This window comes from Nansenia antarctica, assembly GCF_963989245.1.
Source record: "Nansenia antarctica genome assembly, chromosome: 5".
Classification (NCBI taxonomy): domain Eukaryota; kingdom Metazoa; phylum Chordata; class Actinopteri; order Argentiniformes; family Microstomatidae; genus Nansenia; species Nansenia antarctica.
Genome location: NC_137690.1, coordinates 45,517,767 through 45,537,027, shown reverse-complemented (window position 1 = coordinate 45,537,027; position 19,261 = coordinate 45,517,767). Strand labels below are relative to the sequence as shown.

The following is a 19,261-nucleotide window of genomic DNA, read 5'->3' as shown; positions in this document are numbered from 1 at the left end:
CCTTGTTATTGTGCGATAAAGATAAGGCTTTCCGCTTCGGGCCACCATTTTCAGCTGGGCACCGGACACACACACACTCGTGCACGCGCGGCACTGCCCGAGAGAGAAGGACCCGCCCCCTTTGGTTAGCCTATAGGCTGGCTGGAGGGGGCGGGTCCTTCTCTCTCGGGCAGTGTGTGTGTGTGGGTGTGTGTGTGTTTGGTGCTCAGCTGAGAATGGTGGTGATTATTTTCACCGGACATTTTGTCCGACGAGTTTTCAGTTTGTCGGACTTCAACAAATGTTACCGGACAAAGACCGGTAATTACCGGTTAACGGAAACCCTGGCGCCACCAGGAGGAAGCAGCCAGGTGCGCCAAGGCAGTCTCCCAAGCCCAGCAAGGCCGCTGGATGAAGTGGGAGAGCGTGGAGAGGAGGAAAATCACGTGGAACGAGCTGTGGAGCATGGAGTCTAATAGGCTAAGTTTCATCATCAGAGCCACATATGATGTCCTGCCCTCTCCTACCAACCTACATCTCTGGTATGGAGAGGACCCAGCCTGTCTCCAGTGTGCAGCCCCAGCAACCCTCAAACACATCTTGGTGGGTTGCAAGACCAGTCTAACTCAAGGAAGATACACCTGGCGCCACAACCAAGTGCTAAAGTGCTTGGCTGCCGAACTTGAGCACAAGAGGGTAACCACCAACGCCATGCCTCTCAATGCCCAGACTACCTTTCCACGGAAAACAACCTTCATCCGGGAAGGGGAGAAACAGCGGACCAAGCCATCACCTCCAGACTCAGGCCCACTGAACGCAGCCCGGGATTGGGAAATGCGGGTAGACCTCAGCCAGAGGCTCACCTTCCCACCCGAAATTGCAGCGACCAACCTGCGCCCAGACCTAGTCCTCTGGTCCAAGTCCTGCCGGCGTGTCTTCATCGTAGAACTGACGGTCCCATGAGAGGAGGCCATCGATGAGGCATTCGAACGGAAGAGGCTGCGGTATGCCAACTTAGCAGTCGAAGCAGAGGGGCGGGGCTGGAACGTGAAGGTGTGGCCAGTGGAGGTGGGCTGCAGAGGCTTTGTAGCCAGCTCCACCACAAGGCTCCTGAGGGCAGTAGGGATCAGAGGACAGGCCCAACGGAAGGCAATCAGAGAACTGTCCACTGCAGCAGAACGGAGCAGTCACTGGCTGTGGCTGAAACGTAGGGACCCAACATGGGCTCCCAAATGACCACGTGGTGCCACCGTGCGACACACACCCAGGCCTGATCAGCCTGTGGTGGGCCAACCTCGGCAGAGGGTGTCTTGTGATAACTGGCCGAAACACCCAATGAGGTCGGGGACCACAACTGAAGATGTGTCGTACTGGTGGCACCACGTGATCATTGCCAAATTCCACTCCACCCAAGAGGACATCTCCAACTCCACTCAATTGTTGTGCTGAATATTTAGGGATTTTAACAACCAGTCCTATTAAGAATCCTGGACACAACGGATAATGGATGCCATTTGGTAAACCTCATCTTCTTTTCAGTGTGCCAGGCACATCATTCACTAATCCGTGGCACAACTGTCATTAGCAATTTCTCGCCTTTTCGCTAATTGCATGACGACATCAATGACCTATTTTAAAACATATTTTTAACTCTCCAAAACAATGTGTGACTTTGCAAGGCAGGATAGGGTGAAACAGAAAAGGAATCAGACATGTAAACATATTTTGTTTCTTGACTGTGTGTTTCTATGACGTGCTGAAGGTTGAAGGCTATCGTAAATATTTGAACAACGTTATTTATACTTAGTTATAATATATACTATACTATATATATTATATTAGTTTACTATATATTACTATATAAATTATATTAGTTTACTCATCTACGATATAGTTTTTGGCTGCACAGGGTTGCCAGATTTCTAATCTAGCACGACTGAATGACCAGCCAAATTATACACATGTTGTATAGACACTGTCCACTGAAAACCGGACATCTGGCAACCCAACATTTATATTTACTCTACTGTACGTAGGCTACGTGTATATAAAAATGGATGACGAAAAGCTCATCACGTTTATTCAGTGCCATAGGGAGCTATACGACCCCAGCTATGAGAGGTATAAGGACACAAATAAAAGAGACCAATCATGGAGAGCAATATCTCTTGCTATTGGATGCTCTGGTAAGTTAGCTAAGTAGCTACTTCAGATAACTAACGTTAGCGTGCAGCTCTCACTCAGACGTCCTCGAGTCATATTCATAAGTAAAGTTGCGAGTTACGTGCCCTTTTAATTATTTACTATTCAGCCAATATGTCCAATGTTTGTCTTATTTATAGGCCTATGATTATTTGAATGAGATGAATTTGTACTACTGTATATTTATGATGATTAATTGAAATGCATGATCAGTTGTGGAAGTTGAGTCCTAGGGGCGAATAGCTAGATGTTGGACTGTCTCCGTCCTCCGAATCTATGTCTGCCTGATCATCGCCCATAATAATAAAGTGGCTTTTATAATACACCTTTCTGGCTGTGTGTTTTGTGCGCTCCCTCTCCTGACATTTTACCAATACCCCTAAATCAGGGGACCCACATATTTTATCACAATATGTCCAGTTGTATATTGTAGAAATTGTGGAAGCAAGGCAAGCAATATTGGTAGAGCCTATTGTAATCAGCCTGCCTGGTCCGACTACGTAACAATAAAGTAACAATTGAGAATGGAATGTTGTGGTGCGACAAAAATCGCATCGCACGCCGTGTGCATTGGGATGAGATTTTTTATGATTTTCTCAACTTGAAGACTTCAATGGTGTGAGTTGAAAATGGAATTTTGCGGTGCGACAAAAGTCGCATTGCAATCGAATGTTGTCCGGCGACAAAAATCGAACCACGTAATACTTGATGTGTTTTATTTGGATCTTGTCATTTCATGTTTTGGGGAAATCAAACAAAGTTTTATTTGTCACTCGTTAACAGAAGGATAACGTTTCAATTTACTGGGTTTGTTGTTGGAAGGCATGGCATACAAAAAGACCAATCTATTAGCAATCTATTAATCGTTTTCCATATTCACACACGGAGAGTTCGACACCCTCTTTCAAGATTATCAACTCCCCCCCCCCCCCCCCCAAAAAAAAAAGTATATATACAGAAGACTTTCAATCAGATTCCTTACAACAAAAGAAAAGAGAAATAGCATTGCTGTAATTCACACACTGCTCAGAGCGAGAGAGAGAGATGGAAGAGGAGGAGAGAGAGATGGGCCAGATGAGAGGAAAGGGAGGTCATACAGCATGTATTCATGAGGTCCAGACGTGAGGTCGGAGGTCAACAATGATGATGCTGCTGCTGACGACTGTTGATGTCACAGATTGGATCACGTACTGACGGACAGAACGCAAAAAACCCCGCTGATGCAACCTGCCCCTCCTGTCGACCTCCATCTCTCCTCCTTCATCCTCTGTTCATTTCATTTACGATAGTGTCCATCACGTCTCTCTCTCCCTCCTTCTTTCTCTAGGACGTTGTCCTTTGGTTCTGCCTCCTCCTCCTCCTCTCTTCCTGGGAGGGTAGTTAAAAGTGTGTGTGTGTGTGTGTGTATGTGGGGGGTGTGTGTGTATGTGTGTGTGTTTGGGGTTGTGTGTGTGTGTGTGTGTGTGTGTGTGTGTGTGTGTGTGCGGGGGGGGGAGGTTTAGTATCTGTAGTATGGACTCCTCGATCGAGAACGGGACCTTCTAAAAATGGAGGAGGAAGAGAGGGGAGAGAGAGGGGGAAGAGAGGGGAGAGACAGGGGAGAGAGAGACTCAGAATTGTCCGTCTTTAAAGAGATTTAACCTTTACAATAACTGGGAACCAAGTATTGACGAGATCATGGTATCAAATATTTACTGTGTCAAATACTTCAGTGGTGGAAACTGTCAGAATTGTTTTTTGGGGGGGTATTTCACTATTTTTAAAAATACAATAAAATAGTGGGTGTCCCATAGCACTTGTTTGTTAAAACAAAAACTACTAACCGGGAGATGCTGTTCATAACTAACTAACTACATTGTGGGTTTAACACCCAACCCCACCCCTAGATAAGTCATTGATATGGTCACACTTCAAAAAAGAGTGAACTGTCCCTTTAACTGTCACAGAGCCGCCGGTCTTAAAGACGACCAAAGAAACGCTTTGAATTGTTTTTGAGAAATCATATCTATGTACAGTACCAGGCAGACGTTTGGACACACTTCCCCATTGCTACTGTAAGTGTGTGTGTGTGTGTGTGTGTGTGTGTGTGTGTGTGTGTGTGTGTGTGTGTGTCCTCCTTATCACCAGATTCCTGTGGCATCACATACCTCCTGGATGAGCTGTAGTCACGACCTGAGGAGAGATGACACACTCTGATCAGCCTGGACACTTTAGTTTTCTATCACTTTACTATTTATTGACAGGGACAGAACAGCAGATGGACATGTTTAAGGAGCGTGTTCCTGTACTGTTCTACATTTACATGTTTGACATTTGGGGTCAGGAGAGGAGGGTGAAGAGGGGTGAGGAGGGGAGGGAAGAGGAGGGTGAAGAGGGGTGAGGAGGGGAGGGGTGAGGATGGGAGAGGAGCGGAGGGGTGAGGAGAGGAGTGGAGGGGTGAGGAGTGGTGAGAAGAGGAGAGGAGAAGGGAGGAGAGGGGAGGGGAGGAGAGGAGAAGGGAGGAGAGGGGAGGGGAGAGGAGGGTGAAGAGGGGTGAGGAGGGGAGGGGTGAGGATGGGAGAGGAGCGGAGGGGTGAGGAGAGGAGTGGAGGGGTGAGGATGGGAGAGGAGCGGAGAGGAGTGGTGAGAAGAGGAGAGGAGAGAGCAGGGGAGAGGAGAGAGGAGGAGGGGAGAGGAGAGCAGGGGAGGAGAGGAGAGGAGAGGAGAGGGGAGGAGAGGGGAGGGGAGAGGAGTATGGGCAGAGATCTGTGCCACTAGAAACTGAATTTGAATTACTGACTTTTGAATTTGAATTGCTCAATTTGAATACTTTAATTTAAAAAAATAATTTGAATCACATAATTTGAATTTGTATTGTTTAACTTTATTCAGTTTTTCAATTCAGTTATTCAAGTTAAACAATACAAATTCAAATGATGTGATTCAAAGTAAAAAAAAAATCAAATTGAGCAATTCAAATTCAAAGTCAGTAATTCAGATTCAGATTCTAGTGGCACATATCTCTAGCCATAATCCGGGTCCTTAAGGAAGAGCAACCGAGCGCTGATTGTTTGCCTGTCATTTGCCTACCTTGTTATTACCAGGCAGTGACAGTCTATGGCTGCAAAAGGCACGGTCTCCCCTAAGCATTAGCAAATAAATTGTGGTTTACTTAATACTGTTCAGCACTTGAGGTTACATTCAATGCATGACTTGTGCTATATAGGCTAAATAAAATTATGAAAGCGGCAAGTAGCAAGTGTGCGCATCAAAGGCATTAGGCACGTAACATCCATGCTGGCCGAGGACTGGCCGAGGTAGTGAGTGTTGAGGGAGAGAGGAGACGGCAACCCTCGCTCGCCATAGAGTGTATCCATACTCGTCTCTCCTGAGCTCGGTTGTAACGTGAACCGTGGAATACGGGATATGTTAGATAATTCCCCAAATGACCAGAAAAGGAAGCTAGATTTGTTGCTGGTCGCTTTTGACTAATTCAGTCGCCAAGGGGCTCTGGAAAGTCGCCAGATATAGGGACAAAGCCGCCAAGTTAGCAACACTGGGAGTGCGTTCTTTAAACTTCCTTGGGTACGTTAATGAAAGGTGCTGATTGGCCGAAAAGGAGTTAGGTCAATCAGCGCTCAATTGCTATTCCTTAAGGACCCGGATTATGGCCAGAGATATGTGCCACTAGAATCTGAATCTGAATTACTGACTTTGAATTTGAATTACTGACTTTGAATTTGAATTGCTCAATTTGAATTAAAAAAATGACTTTGAATCACATAATTTGAATTTGTATTGTTTAACTTGAATAACTGAATTGAAAAACTGAATAAAGTTAAATACAAATTCAAATTATGTGATTCAAATTCATTTTTTAAATTAAAGTATTCAAATTGAGCAATTCAAATTCAAAAGTCAGTAATTCAAATTCAGTTTCTAGTGGCACAGATCTCTGTCCATAGAGGAGAGCAGGGGAGAGGAGAGGAGAGGAGGGGAGGGGAGGGGAGAGGAGGGGAGGGGAGGGGGGTCTTACCGTGGTGTTTGGAGGGGGAAGGGGAGTGGCTCTGCCGTCCGTACTGTCTCTCCCACTCATCCCTCTCCTTCTCCCTCCGCTCCCGCTCCCTGGAACACACACACACACACACACACACACACACACACACACAGACACAGACACAGACACAGACACAGACACAGACACAGACACAGACACAGACACAGACACAGACACAGACACAGACACAGACACAGACACAGACACAGACACACACACAGACACAGACACACAGAGACACAGAGACACAGAGACACACAGACACACAGACACACACACACACAGACACACACACACACACACACACACACACACACACACACACACACACACACACACCAGAATCGCTTTTATTACAAGGATACAGAGTAACATTCTTGGGTACAGGTTCAATTGGGCATTGGCATTCCAGTAAAAATACTAAATCAAAATCAATAACAGAATAAGCAGGATATAAACAACCACCAATAAGAATAAGCAGGATATAAACAACAATCAATAAGCTTCTGTAGCCAGCTACGTTCCAGCTACAACCACAATTAAAAACAACAAAATAAAAAAACTTCTGGAATGTTTCGGCCCAGCGAACCCAAACACAGCCACCATCTTGTTTTTTTTTAACACAGCTGTTAACCACACACGCACACACACACACTTGCACGCACACAGACACACACTCAGCTGTTAACCACACACGCACACACACACTCTCTATCACACAGCTGTTCCACACACACACACACACGCAGGTATGCACGCACGCACGCACACACACACACACACACACACACACACACACACACACACACACACGCACGAAACACTAACAAAATATACAGTATAAGCCATCTAGCAACATCACACTATAACATTTACCACACATGCACACTCTCTCTCTCACACACACACACACTCTCTCTCTCTTACTTCATGCGGATCTTTCGTGCCATGGCTCGGAGCTCGCCCTCTCGCTCCTGGAAACAAACAAACAACCGCCAGCCATGAGGGACAATGCTTGGAGAAAGGAACTCTGGGAAACTTAGAGAGAGGGCAGTCTATATAGGTACCAATGCATGGCACACACACACACACACACACACACACACACACACACACACACACACACACACACACCTGTCTCTTGTTCTCCTGCTGGGCGATCTTTGACTGGGCAGCTTTCTTATCCGCCTTGGCTGAGGGAGGGAAGAGGGGAGGAGAGGAGGAGAGAGGGAGAGGAGGGAAGAGGGGAGGAAAGAGGGGGAGGGAAAAGGGGAGAGGGAGAGGAGGGAAGAGGGGAGGAGAGGAGGGGAGAGGGGAGGAGAGGAGGAGAGAGGGAGAGGAGGGAAGAGGGGAGGAGAGGAGGAGAGAGGGAGAGGAGGGAAGAGGGGAGAGAGGGAGAGGAGGGAAGAGGGGAGGAGAGAGGAGAGAGGGAAAGGAGGAAAGAGGGAGAGGAGAGATGAACATGGAACTTCATACAGCCTACAGAACATGTGTGTGTTTGTGTGTGTGTCCATGGGTGTGTGTGTGTGTGCGTGTTTACATGCGTGTGTGTCCGTGCATATGTATGTGTCATGTTCCAGTGTGTGTGTGTGTGTGTGCGTTTACATGCGTGTGTGTGTGTGTGTGTTTACGTGTGTGTGTGTTTGTGCGTGTGTATGTATGTGTGTGTGCGTGTTTACATGTGTGTGTGTGTGTATGTATGTGTTTGTGCGTGTGTATGTATGTCTGTGTGTGTGCGTGTTTACATGCGTGTGTGTATGTATGTATATGTTTGTGTGTGTGTGTGTGTGTATATATGTGTGTGTGTGTACACTCACACTGCTTGTTCAGGGCCTTCTGCATGCGGACCTTCAGCTTCTCCTGCGGGGTCATCTTGGGCTGCAGCTAGAGGGACACGCTGGCGTCAGCACACACACACACACACCAGGCCGTATCACAGGTGTGTGTGTGTGTGTAACTGCAACGTTAGTATTTGTGTCCCTGTATGTCTTTTTTCTATGTGGACATAAATAAATGGTTAAAATGTGTGTAACTATGAGTAGGGGGGCATCTTGAGGAGTTATTCGCCTCACGTACAGTAGCAGTTGGGGGAGGAGGGGGGTATATGTGAGGAATAAATCTCCTGTACATGTGTGTCATGTTGTGGGCTGGACTGTACTGGGCTGTACTATACTGTACTGGGCTGGGCTGTACTGGGCTATACTGGGCTGTACTGGGCTGCACTGGACTGCACTGGACTGTACTGTACTGGGCTGTACTGGGCTGTACTGGGCTGTACTGTACTGGGCTGTGCTGGGCTGTACTAGGCTGGGCTGTACTGGACTGGGCTGTACTGGGCTGTGCTGGGCTGTACTGTGCTGGGCTGTACTGTGCTGGGCTGTACTGTACTGTGTTGTACTGTACTGGGCTGTACTGTACTGGGCTGTACTGTACTGGGCTGTACTGTACCGGGCTGGGCCGTACTGGGCTGTACTGGGCTGTACTGTACTGGGCTGTACTGTACTGTACTGGGCTGTACTGTACTGGGCTGTACTGGGCTGTACTGGGCTGTACTGGGCTGTACTGGGTTGGGCTGTACTGGGCTGTACTGGGCTATAGTGGGCTGTAGGGGTAGTGGTGGTCTAGTGCAGTGTTTCCCAACCCTCTCCTCGGGGCACCCCAGCCGCTCCACATATTTGATCTGTTCCACCACCAGCACACCTGATTCAACTAATCAAGTACAAACCATAATTGCTTTGTACTTGATTAGTTGAATCAGGTGTGCTGGTGGTGGAACAGATCAAATATGTGGTGCGGCTGGGGCGCCCCGAGGAGAGGGTTGAGAACCACTGGTCTAGTGGATAGTGAGTTGGACTTGTGATCGGAAGGTTGTGAGTTCAAATCCCGCCTGAAGCCACACCACTACTAGTGTGCCCTTGGGTAAGGCACTTAGCCCTCAGTTACTCCAGGGGGAATGTCCCTGTAATTGGTCATTGTAAGTCGCTTTGGATAAAAGCGTCTGCTAAATGGCAAAATTAAAATTAAAATTAAAATTGTACTGGGCTGTACTGGGCTGTACTGGGCTATGCTGGGCTGTGCTGTACTGGGCTGTACTATACTGTGCTGTACTATACTGTGCTGTGCTGTACTGTACTGGGATGTGCTGTACTGGGCTGTGCTGTACTATACTGTGCTGTACTGGGCTGTACTATACTGGGCTGGGCTGTACTGGGCTGTACTATACTGGGCTGTACTGGGCTAGTAGAGCAGGCTGTACTATACTGTGCTGTACTGGGCTAGTAGAGCAGGCTGTACTATACTGTGCTGTGCTGTACTGTACTATACTGTGCTGTACTATACTGTACTATACTGTGCTGTGCTGTACTATACTATACTGGGCTGTGCCAGTAGAGCAGGCTGTGTTCTGCCCTGCAGCTGTTGGCAGCCCAGATCATCTTCCTCTCATACTGGTTCCTCCATATGTGGCTGACATGGTTTCTGTGTTGCACATTTCTATGTGAGCGGTGTCAGGAGGAGGTCAGCGAGGGAGGTGGGGGGTGGGGGGAGAAGAACAAGTTCAGGCCTAGTGTGTTTTTCCCTGTGCACCCCCCCCCCCCCCCCCCCCGCCCCCCCCCGCAGGGGAGTGTACCTGGGACAGGTAAGGAATTCAGCTGGTCATGCAACAACTACAAGGTCACCCAACAAGAAGGCTTTGATGAAACTCAACGGTTGTCCTTTTCACTCCCTCTCTCTTTTTTTCTCTCTCTCTCTCTCTCTCTCTCTCTCTCTGTGACGGACAGCCAGTGGACTGTAGAACTGTACTGTAACCGTTTAGGAGTTGTTTTTCGGGGGTTATTCTCTTAGCTTGTTAAGCGCTTGTCTTCTGTTTTTGATTGGTTGGGACTGTTTTGTGACCTGGGTGTCTTCTGATTGGTTAACTGAGGCTTTGACCACGATGGAAACAGTTGTTTGTTCGCGGTCGATAAAACCAGTTGAATTGAAATTTAAAGCCTTTTTCCTCGTTCAAGTCACCCCCTCTTACTGTTGGTGCTGGGTCAGATGGATGTGGGGGTATGCTGGGAGGGGGGGGGGGGGCGCGGGAATCACTATTCTGATCCTAGATCTGTCACACTGAAGTGAGGGAACCACTAAAATGCCGTCTAGGCTAAGCTAATCCTGGTGTGTATGTGTGTCTGAGGGAGCAAGCAGATCGTAGCGTGTGCTGTTCTGTTGTGTTCCCATGGGAGAGGTGTGGTGTTTGTGTGTGTGCGTGTGTCTCCTCTCTCTGCCTGCCTGCTCAGACTTGTTCAGGACACCACACTGCTGCTATAGTCACTACTGTCTCACTGACCTCCACTCTCTCTACACACCACAGCCTCTACCTCACAGCCTCGACCTCTCAGCCTCTACCTGACAGCCTCTACCTCTCAGCCTCTTCCTCTCAGCCTCTACCTCTCAGCCTCTACCTCTCAGCCTCTTCCTCTCAGCCTCTTCCTCTCAGCTTCTTCCTCTCAGCCTCTTCCTCTCAGCCTCTTCCTCTCAGCCTCTACCTCTCAGCCTCTACCTCTCAGCCTCTACCTCTCAGCCTCTACCTCTCAGCCTCTTCCTCTCAGCCTCTACCTCTCAGCCTCTACCTCTCAGTCTCTACCTCTCAGCTTCTACCTCTCAGCCTCTACCTCTCAGCCTCTACCTCTCAGCCTCTACCTTAACCGTAAGTTGAGTACCAGTGTCGCCTTTCGTAAAAAAAAAACATTGGGTGAAAACGAGAGGAGTTGATTGGACGCTGGTCTAAAGCAGCAGGCCTCCTTCCTGTGGAGAGAGAGGGATGTGGAGGATGGCCAGCAGGGGGGGGGGGTTGACTTCCTGTGAGCAGTCCTTTCACTTCCTATGCTGTTCATTCAGACAGTTTAAACAGGTTTAACCTGTCCTCTCTGTGGTTGTGTATTAACTAACCTGTCTACTCTGTGGTTGTGTATTAACTAACCTGTCCTCTCTGTGGTTGTGTATTAACTAACCTGTCTACTCTGTGGTTGTGTATTAACTAACCTGTCTACTCTGTGGTTGTGTATTAACTAACCTGTCCTCTGTGTGGTTGTGTATTAACTAACCTGTCTACTCTGTAGTTGTGTATTAACTAACCTGTCCTCTGTGGTTGTGTATTAACTAACCTGTCCTCTCTGTGGTTGTGTATTAACTAACCTGTCCACTCTGTGGTTGTGTATTAACTAACCTGTCTACTCTGTGGTTGTGTATTAACTAACCTATCCTCTCTGTGGTTGTGTACAGGGATTAAAGCAAAAAAAAAAATCTCCTGACGGGAAAACAAATTCTGGCCAAATCGGGGCCGGTGGCTTTCCGTGCGCACAGCGCACGTGCGATTTTCCGTTCTACGTTCTAATGCTTTGACTTTTCTTTCGAAAAATGTGAACACATTTCTGCGTTGTAGAAAATCAATGACACATCGCTAGTCAACTAACACGGCTTGTTTTGTGAGCCTGCTGACAATGTAAAGTAGTGTTCTAGTTAACTAGGTAGCAGTCCAATCCATTTCGCTGCAGTATTTTGGCTTGACTAGCGAGTTTGTGTTGTGATTCTCAACAACGTTGAAACGTAGTTTCACCCTTTTCCATAGTTTTGAATAAGAAATGTGTGGACTGACGATGTAGCGCAGCCTAACTTATTCTAATAATTATTTAACATACTTTTATTCTGATAATTATTCCCCCCTCCTCCCAGACTTACTGTACATGGTCACATTATTATTGGATTGGTTGTTTGCGTGCCGGGTGAAGTTAGCTAAACATTTAACCTGCTAGCTAGCAAGAGAAACATAATGTCACTCTCCAAAGGTCTAAAGAGGAAAGTTGACGGTGGAAACAGGGCATTTAAAGAGGAATGGACAGCGAACTATAGGCTACGTTCATCCTACCTGGTTTCATCAATGCAAAGCCGTTGTGAGACTCACATTTTCCGTGCTCACAATGAATGTTCCCTTCCACCTATACATGCGAGTCGTCCTTTTCGTCAATGAATGCGATAAAGACGCGCTAGGCTAGAGGAATCGATTGATGCATAAAAACCTTGAGAACTGCCGGATTAAAGTGACGTCCATAATAATAATAAATAATAATAATACATTAGACTTCTAGCGCTTTTCTAGACACTCAAAGACGTCCATATCACCAGATAGCCAACAAATAGTGACCGATGGGAGATGCCAGTTTTCTCATTAAGTGAGATTTAATAGCCTAATATTATTTTTGGTATTTTTAATGAATGGCTCATTGTAATCATTATCCATAGTAATGTAGCGTGTTTGCTCTGTCGTTTCAGGAGCATATAGGCTAAGCGGATTCAGCTTTTTTTTTGCGCCGATTATGTTGTCAATGTTTTTCATAAAATTAAACTGCATTTGCTTTGTTACTGTTCACATGTGTGGTGCAGTCACATTCACATAGCCTATAAGTAAACATTAAGTTTGAACAGTGGTGGGCCGTCAGGGCCAGCAAGGCCTTCTCTGCTGGCCTAAACATCATCAGAATATACATTTAATTTTGATATATTTTTTCTACAAATATGTATTAAATTATTCCCGTAGTCTATTCTCTTCATTTCATAGCTTTCCTCTTGGTTGCGCTGCTTCCAGACATTTGGAGGGCTGGCCTTTAGCTTTTATCCAATCATATTTCAGCCATAATGTGTTGCCAGGGTACCAAGAAATCTGCCCGCCTGCAGATTCAACAGTGGCGCGAGTACAGATTGTAATTTAAAGTGAACGAGAAAAGAACTGTGGCGTGCCGTAGTCAGATCTCGAGTTGGCGAGCAAATCCAAGCAAATCCGACGAAGGGGCCTGCTGGATGGCGGAGCACCTGATCAGCACCTGCACGTCTTTTGATTGGATACAAACTATTGGGAGGCGGAGCTAGCAAACTGAACTTGATCTCGCTAATTTGTGTAAATGTAAGCTGTTGTTCTACAAGCAGCCACAATGGCTGAAGGAGGAGAAGAGGTAGATTTGGTGGCAGATATTATAACAACAAAGAAGAACCTTCTAAGAAAAGCTAGACATAATCAGAAGAGAACGGCCGACCCCGACGTTAGCGACGCTATCCATGTAGAAAATGACTTATTGGTGGAACTGATCAACTGTACAACAGAGACATTGAAGTCTTCTTGAGGAAAGAAAGGAGGATGGATTTTGTGTTCAAATAATCAGTTGTTTTGGTGAGTACAAAGCATTTAATGTTTTCTGCAAGAGATGTAGACATACGGAGCGACCCTGGGGTCCATAGATATGTGTGTTGTGTTGCCTGGCTCAGTTGTGTGAGTAAGTGGGGCTTCAATGCGATCTTCTAACCACTTCCCGGGCTGCTACCATGGAAAACGACACACCCCCGTGACCGTATGAACACGAGGAAGATAACCATCCTTAAATGGAACCTCAAAACGGTTATCCTATTGAGATCGACAGACCGCAAAGTTCGGGAAATAACTGACGCTTTCGTTTTCATGCAATGAATTGAATACACCCAGACAAGGTGCCGCTATAATAACAATGGCAACGCCCGGTTATACTGCGTTTCTGTCTAAATGTATAGTTTCTAGAGCCATGGCGTCATAATGAGAGGTGGAATAATTCAGGTAGGACATCACTGAAGGCCTAGGTGTGAAATGCACCGCCCGCCACTGAGTTTGAATGATTTACTGAGCTGGCGTTACTTTTTTCAAACCACACACCGCATGTCGGCTATTTCAGCACCACGCACCATGTCCACCTACTTCTCACTATGAGGGGTTCAGCGTCACTGCACCCCGCTCTGTTACTGTCGCATAGTTGTAGCCAATAAAGGCCTATATGTAGGCTATTATATATCATTTATATACCTAATACCAACATCAAAATAGATTGTATGCCTCTACAAATCATATTACACCAGGTAAAATCCGTCGCAACTTGGAATAAATTGACGGAAATCCGTCGTAGCAACGGAGAACTTTAATCCCTGTGTGTATTAACTAACCTGTCCTCTCTGTGGTTGTGTATTAACTAACCTGTCCTCTCTGTGGTTGTGTATTAACTCATTCAGTGCTGAGGGGGAATAAAGTCACCCAAATAGTCAACATTCAGCATTCATTCAGTGCCTGTATTCACCCCAAAAAAAAAATGCATTAATGGTGATTCATTTATATAGCCAATCTAAGTCCTGTTGCTAGGTAAACAGTAACACCAAATAGAACACTTGGAACACTCTAGGTGGTGAGTGTTCCGGAACTCTTTGGCAGTTGGTGAGTTGTTTTTTTTACCTCATGCCATGCTAATGGAAACTGCGTTGCTAAATAAACTACGACAACTTGTTGTTAAGATTATCGTCTTTTTTTTTTACTGTCTGGATGAACCTACACAAACCCCCCCCGTGTGAGCGCAGACAGAGAGGAGAGGAGAGAGAGAGCTGTTCTACCTTCTATCAGCCTCTACTTCTATCAACCGTTACGGAGCTGCTCCCTTAAAATGGCTTCCTTTAACCTCTCACTGTCGTCACTTACCCAGTCCTGTCAGACCAGCAGTGAGGGGGCGGAGGAGGCAAGGAGAGGAGGTAAGGAGAGGAGGCAAGGAAAGGAAGCCATTTAGGGAGAGTTTGACACTGTGGAGCGTCGGTGTCTCAGGTCGCTGCCTGTGCTATGTGTGCTGGCGGGTGTGTGTGTGCAATGTGAAACAGCTCGTTGGGGGTCAAAACACACGCACACACACACACACACACACACACACACACACACACACACACACACACTGCAACAGAGTACAAAGACATCTAATAAAGGTTATCTCATCAGTGAAGGTCTATGAGAATGTCTGGGGGGGAGGGAGGGAGGGAGGGAGGGTAGGGGGGGAGGAGGGCAGGGGGTCATTCCTAAAAATACAATATAGAACAGAAAACTGACTGCATTTCAAGGGGGGGGGGGGTCAAAGGTCAAAGTCACCGGTGGTTAAAAATGGAGGATAAGGTTTTAAAATAGAGCCCAGCGCTTCTCCCCCAGCCTGACTGGACAACCGTGTCAGGGGGGGCGAGGGGAGGGGGCGCAGGCGTTAGCAACAAACCCAGCTAGATCAAATTCTTACTGACTTTGGCGGCTCCTGTCTCTTTACCACCCGGGGTATCAGGCCTGGAGGGGGGAGAGAGAAAGAGGGAGAGGGGGGGGAGAAGGAGGGAGGGGGGGAGAAGGAGGGAAGGAGAGAGAGGGGGGGGCGGGGGGGGGAGAGAGGGAGAGAGAGAGAGAGAGATGGGGTGAGGGAGAGAGAGTGGGGGAGAGAGAGAGAGAGAGATGGGGGGGTGATGGATGGACAAACAGCAGAATGTCAGGATTGGTCAACAAAGAGCTCCCCCTTCAGGACGTTCAGTAACACTGCGCCCTCCATAAGCAGTGGGAAGAGGCAGCGTTCGGTCTTCTCTTAACTCTAACAGTCTATCTACATTACCAGAAGATTCAATTAATTAAAGAGATTCTCAGCTTTAATTCAATGTTTTTCTTCTGAATTTGCTCAAACAGTCTCTACCTAAAGGTGGTGTGTTTTAGTTTTTGACTGTATGCAAGGATGGAGACTGTGTGTGTGTGTGTGTCAGGGTTTCCGTTAGAATAAATTTCCGCCGGACATCGTGTCCGGGAAGATTTCGACATTGACAAACGTGAATTATTCCGGTCATCATATTAAAATATAATATAGCTGTTTGTCGCGGTGATTACTGTTGTGTAGCGGCCTATATATGCCATTTAATGTCTATTTCTCATCCGATACGATTAGATGCGAGCTATATAATATATAATAATATAACATGATTCGCATGCGCGCTATGCCATTATGTCCAGCGCTGAACGGGCGCCTCACTGGGAACTGAACAGACAGCATCGATCAATGAACGGACTCCACATTACGTTAACTGAAGTTTGTTAAATTGTTTGGGATTAATGTGAGTTTTCTATTTTCTCTTTCCAGTTTTACCCTTTTTTTTTTTAATCAATAAAACAACGTCATTTCTATAACCAGGGGGGTATTCCATCAACATCGCTAAAAGAAAATCCAGGTTTAGTCTGACGAGTCTCGCGAGAGTTCCTAAAAAATATCCAGGCATATTCTGACAAGTCTCGCGAGAGTTATCCAAAATAAGCCAGGATTTTCCTTTAGCGACGTTGATGGAATACCCCCCAGGTCTCGCTGGTTGGGAAGGCATTTCGTTTAGCTGCCTGTCAAATCATACTTAATCGGACTCGGGAGTATGACAATGAGGAGAACATAACTGTTTATTGAGAAACAATTGATAGGCAGGCTGGGGATACGTATATAAAGAAATACCACAATGTCTAGATGTATAACATTTTATTGAACAGTGCAAGCATGTAGGCTTCTGGCGTGACACGGCTAGCCTAATTTCCGTTCATATGCCTTTTATCAGATAAAATAAAATAGAATAAAACTCTTAGAAAATAAATAGGCTTTAAATTAACTTGCATATGAATGCGTATAGGCTAATTTCCGTTCGATGTTACAGCCTAGACCTATGCCTTTTCTCAGATAGATAGGGGATAGCCCTGTAAGCTCATACGGGTCTGTATGTCGTCCTGAAGACCGGCTGTTAGATCATATCGCTGAAGTTTGTCTCCATCTTAGTGTAAATGTTGTCCGTTTCGTTTGTTATCCTTGTTATTGTGCGATAAAGTTAAGGCGCTCCGCTTCGGGACACCATTTTCAGCTGAGCACCAAACACACACACACTCATACACACACAACACTGCCCGAGAGAGAAGGACCCGCCCGCTTTAGTTAGCCTATAATTACCGGTTAACGGAAACCCTGGTGTGTGTGTGTCATCACTTACTTTCTCAGCTTGTCACACAGGGCGGTGGCGGAGGGCGGGCCCCCCCTGTGTGGGGGGGAGGGGGTGCGGCTGGGGTGGGGGGGGGACAGGGAGGGGCTGGGGCTGCTGCTGCCCCTCCGGTGGCCTCCCAAACTCCGCCCCCCCCGCCTGGCTCCGCCCCCCTGCCGAGAGCTGGACCGGGACCTGGTGGGGAGACAGGGGGGGGGGGGGCAGGTGAGGGTTTAGAACAAGGTCCTGTCTGTCATTGTTTTATGTATCGAAAACAGCCCCCCAAAAATAAAAAGAATAATAATGGTCACAAAGATGTTTAAAACATGTGCAGCATTAGAAGCATGTCGATAATGCGCAAACAGGGGTCAGTCTACTACCTGAAGCCTAAACGACTGAACGGAATGTGACCTCATTGTCACCGACACCGTTGTCATCAGTCATTGTTCGTCGACACAAGCTCACGGGGGCCCTACCTCGCTGGCCTGGCCAGCAAAGCCACCAGTGTGACGTGTGTATCTCTGTGTGGGAGGTAGAATGTCCTCGGTGTGTCTCGCCTGAGGCCCTGGAAACTAGTTTCTATTGGAAGCTCCTCTGTCCGTTTGAAAGCTAACTGCTCGGAGCTAATTGCTTTCAGTCTCCAGCGAGAGGAGGGCCTGAAACTATCCTGCCAGGTGTGTACTAACCCCCCAGCTCACCTTCCACGACGACTACCGTACGCCTGGAGCAGGTGGAGGAACCTGTCTGGTGGTCACCTGGTCGTCAGATGTTATGAGGTGGCTGTCGTGCCAGATTAAGTCTGCCTGCCGTTGCTATGCTACGCCGTTGCTATGCACTTATCTAATCTTCTTGAGCATGAATAGCATTGAGGTCGATGCAGGCTCACTAGTCAGCTGTAGCTTTTATGTTAGCATGGCCATTTTATATTAAAACACCTGCTAGCAGGCTAATTTCACACGCAAATCGCTCCGCTAATGTTACGGAGTTGGCTAGTTAACGCCACGTCACGTCAGCCAAAGTAGTGTTGAATATAATTCCATAATTGGATACTACTTTGTTTCATAGCTAGCCTGCTACATACAGGGCTTAAAGTGGGAACAAATCCTGTGCCCCTTTAAGCCCTGTATATAGTTTACTTACTTTTCAAATGTAGCTTTTATGTTTATATTTATATTTTATATCAGACACTATTTGGCAGGTGGACATAATCTGTCATGACAGCTGCACCCCTGCTAAAGGGAAGAGGAGAGAGGAGGGAGGAGGAGAGAGGAGGGAAGAGGAGAGGGGAGGGAAGAAGGAGAGAGGAGAGAAGAGGAGAGGGGAGAGGGAAGAGGAGAGGGAGGAGGGTAGAGGAGAGAAGAGGGGAGGGAGGAGGAGAGGGGAGGGAAGAGGAGAGGGGAGGGAGGAGGGGAGAGGGGGGGAGAGGAGAGGGGAGGGGAGGGGAGAGAGGAGAGGGGAGGGTAGAGGAGAGAGGAGAGAGGAGGGAGGAGGGTAGAGGAGAGAGGAGGAGAGGGCCACCAGAGCCAGCCAGTGATCTTACCGCGTGCGTCGGCGCGCCGAGAAGCGTCGTCCTCTGTCCCTCTCCTTCTCCCTCTCTCTCTCCCGGTCCCTCTCTCTCTCCCGGTCTCTGTCCCGATCATTGGAGCGCGAACGCGTCCCCCCGTGCCTCCTCCGTGCTGACCCTCCTCCTGCTCCTCCTGTCCCGTTCCCTCCTCCTCCTCTCCCTCTACGGGAACGCGGCGAGTCCGAGCGTCGCCTGGACGACCTGGAGCGGGAACGCCGTCCTCCGTCCCTCCCCGCCCGCTCCCGGCCCCCTGCCCCTCCCCCTGCCCCCCCACAGCGCCGCCCCCCCCGGCGGGAGCGCGAGGAGGAGCGCGAGGAGGAGCGGCGGCGTGAGGAGGAGCGGCGTGAGGAGGAGGAGGAGGAGGAGGAGGTGGAGGAGGAGGGGCTGGAGGTGGAGCGGCGCCTGCTGGACAGAGAGACACACGTGGGGGGGTCAGCCGGACAGGCTCTGGTTTGGGGGGGGCGGGGGGACTCCCTAGCGCTGGGGGGGGGGGGAGGGGCTTGGCAGGTACAGGTGAGACAGGGAGAACAGGCGTCAGGACAGGACTGGACATGTGGATGTCGTCCATACCTGGACCTCTATCTGACGCTGCTGTCTGGGTGGTAGTGTGTTTATATCTATATATATATATATATATATAT

General features: G+C 47.9%; 1 protein-coding gene across 3 annotated transcripts in view; it reads right to left on the bottom strand.

Annotated features, from left to right (window-relative positions):
* Window positions 1-2,900: 2,900 nt before the first annotated feature.
* clasrp (CLK4-associating serine/arginine rich protein) overlaps window positions 2,901-19,261 on the bottom strand; it is an 88,482-nt gene continuing 72,121 nt past the window's right edge. Inside the window, exons 13-21 of one of the 3 annotated variants that reach the window (XM_080530749.1) lie at window positions 18,597-19,025; window positions 17,069-17,251; window positions 15,320-15,359; window positions 8,035-8,101; window positions 7,352-7,410; window positions 7,145-7,191; window positions 6,197-6,285; window positions 4,329-4,353; window positions 2,901-3,722 (exon numbers count right to left, since the gene is read on the bottom strand). In XM_080530749.1, the coding sequence (XP_080386875.1) occupies window positions 3,680-3,722; window positions 4,329-4,353; window positions 6,197-6,285; window positions 7,145-7,191; window positions 7,352-7,410; window positions 8,035-8,101; window positions 15,320-15,359; window positions 17,069-17,251; window positions 18,597-19,025 (982 nt within the window). In that variant the 3' untranslated portion in view covers window positions 2,901-3,679. Of the gene's footprint in view, window positions 3,723-4,328; window positions 4,354-6,196; window positions 6,286-7,144; window positions 7,192-7,351; window positions 7,411-8,034; window positions 8,115-15,315; window positions 15,360-17,068; window positions 17,252-18,596; window positions 19,026-19,261 lie in introns of those variants that run through there. The other 2 variants (XR_013937437.1, XR_013937438.1) reach the window with 2 other exon arrangements.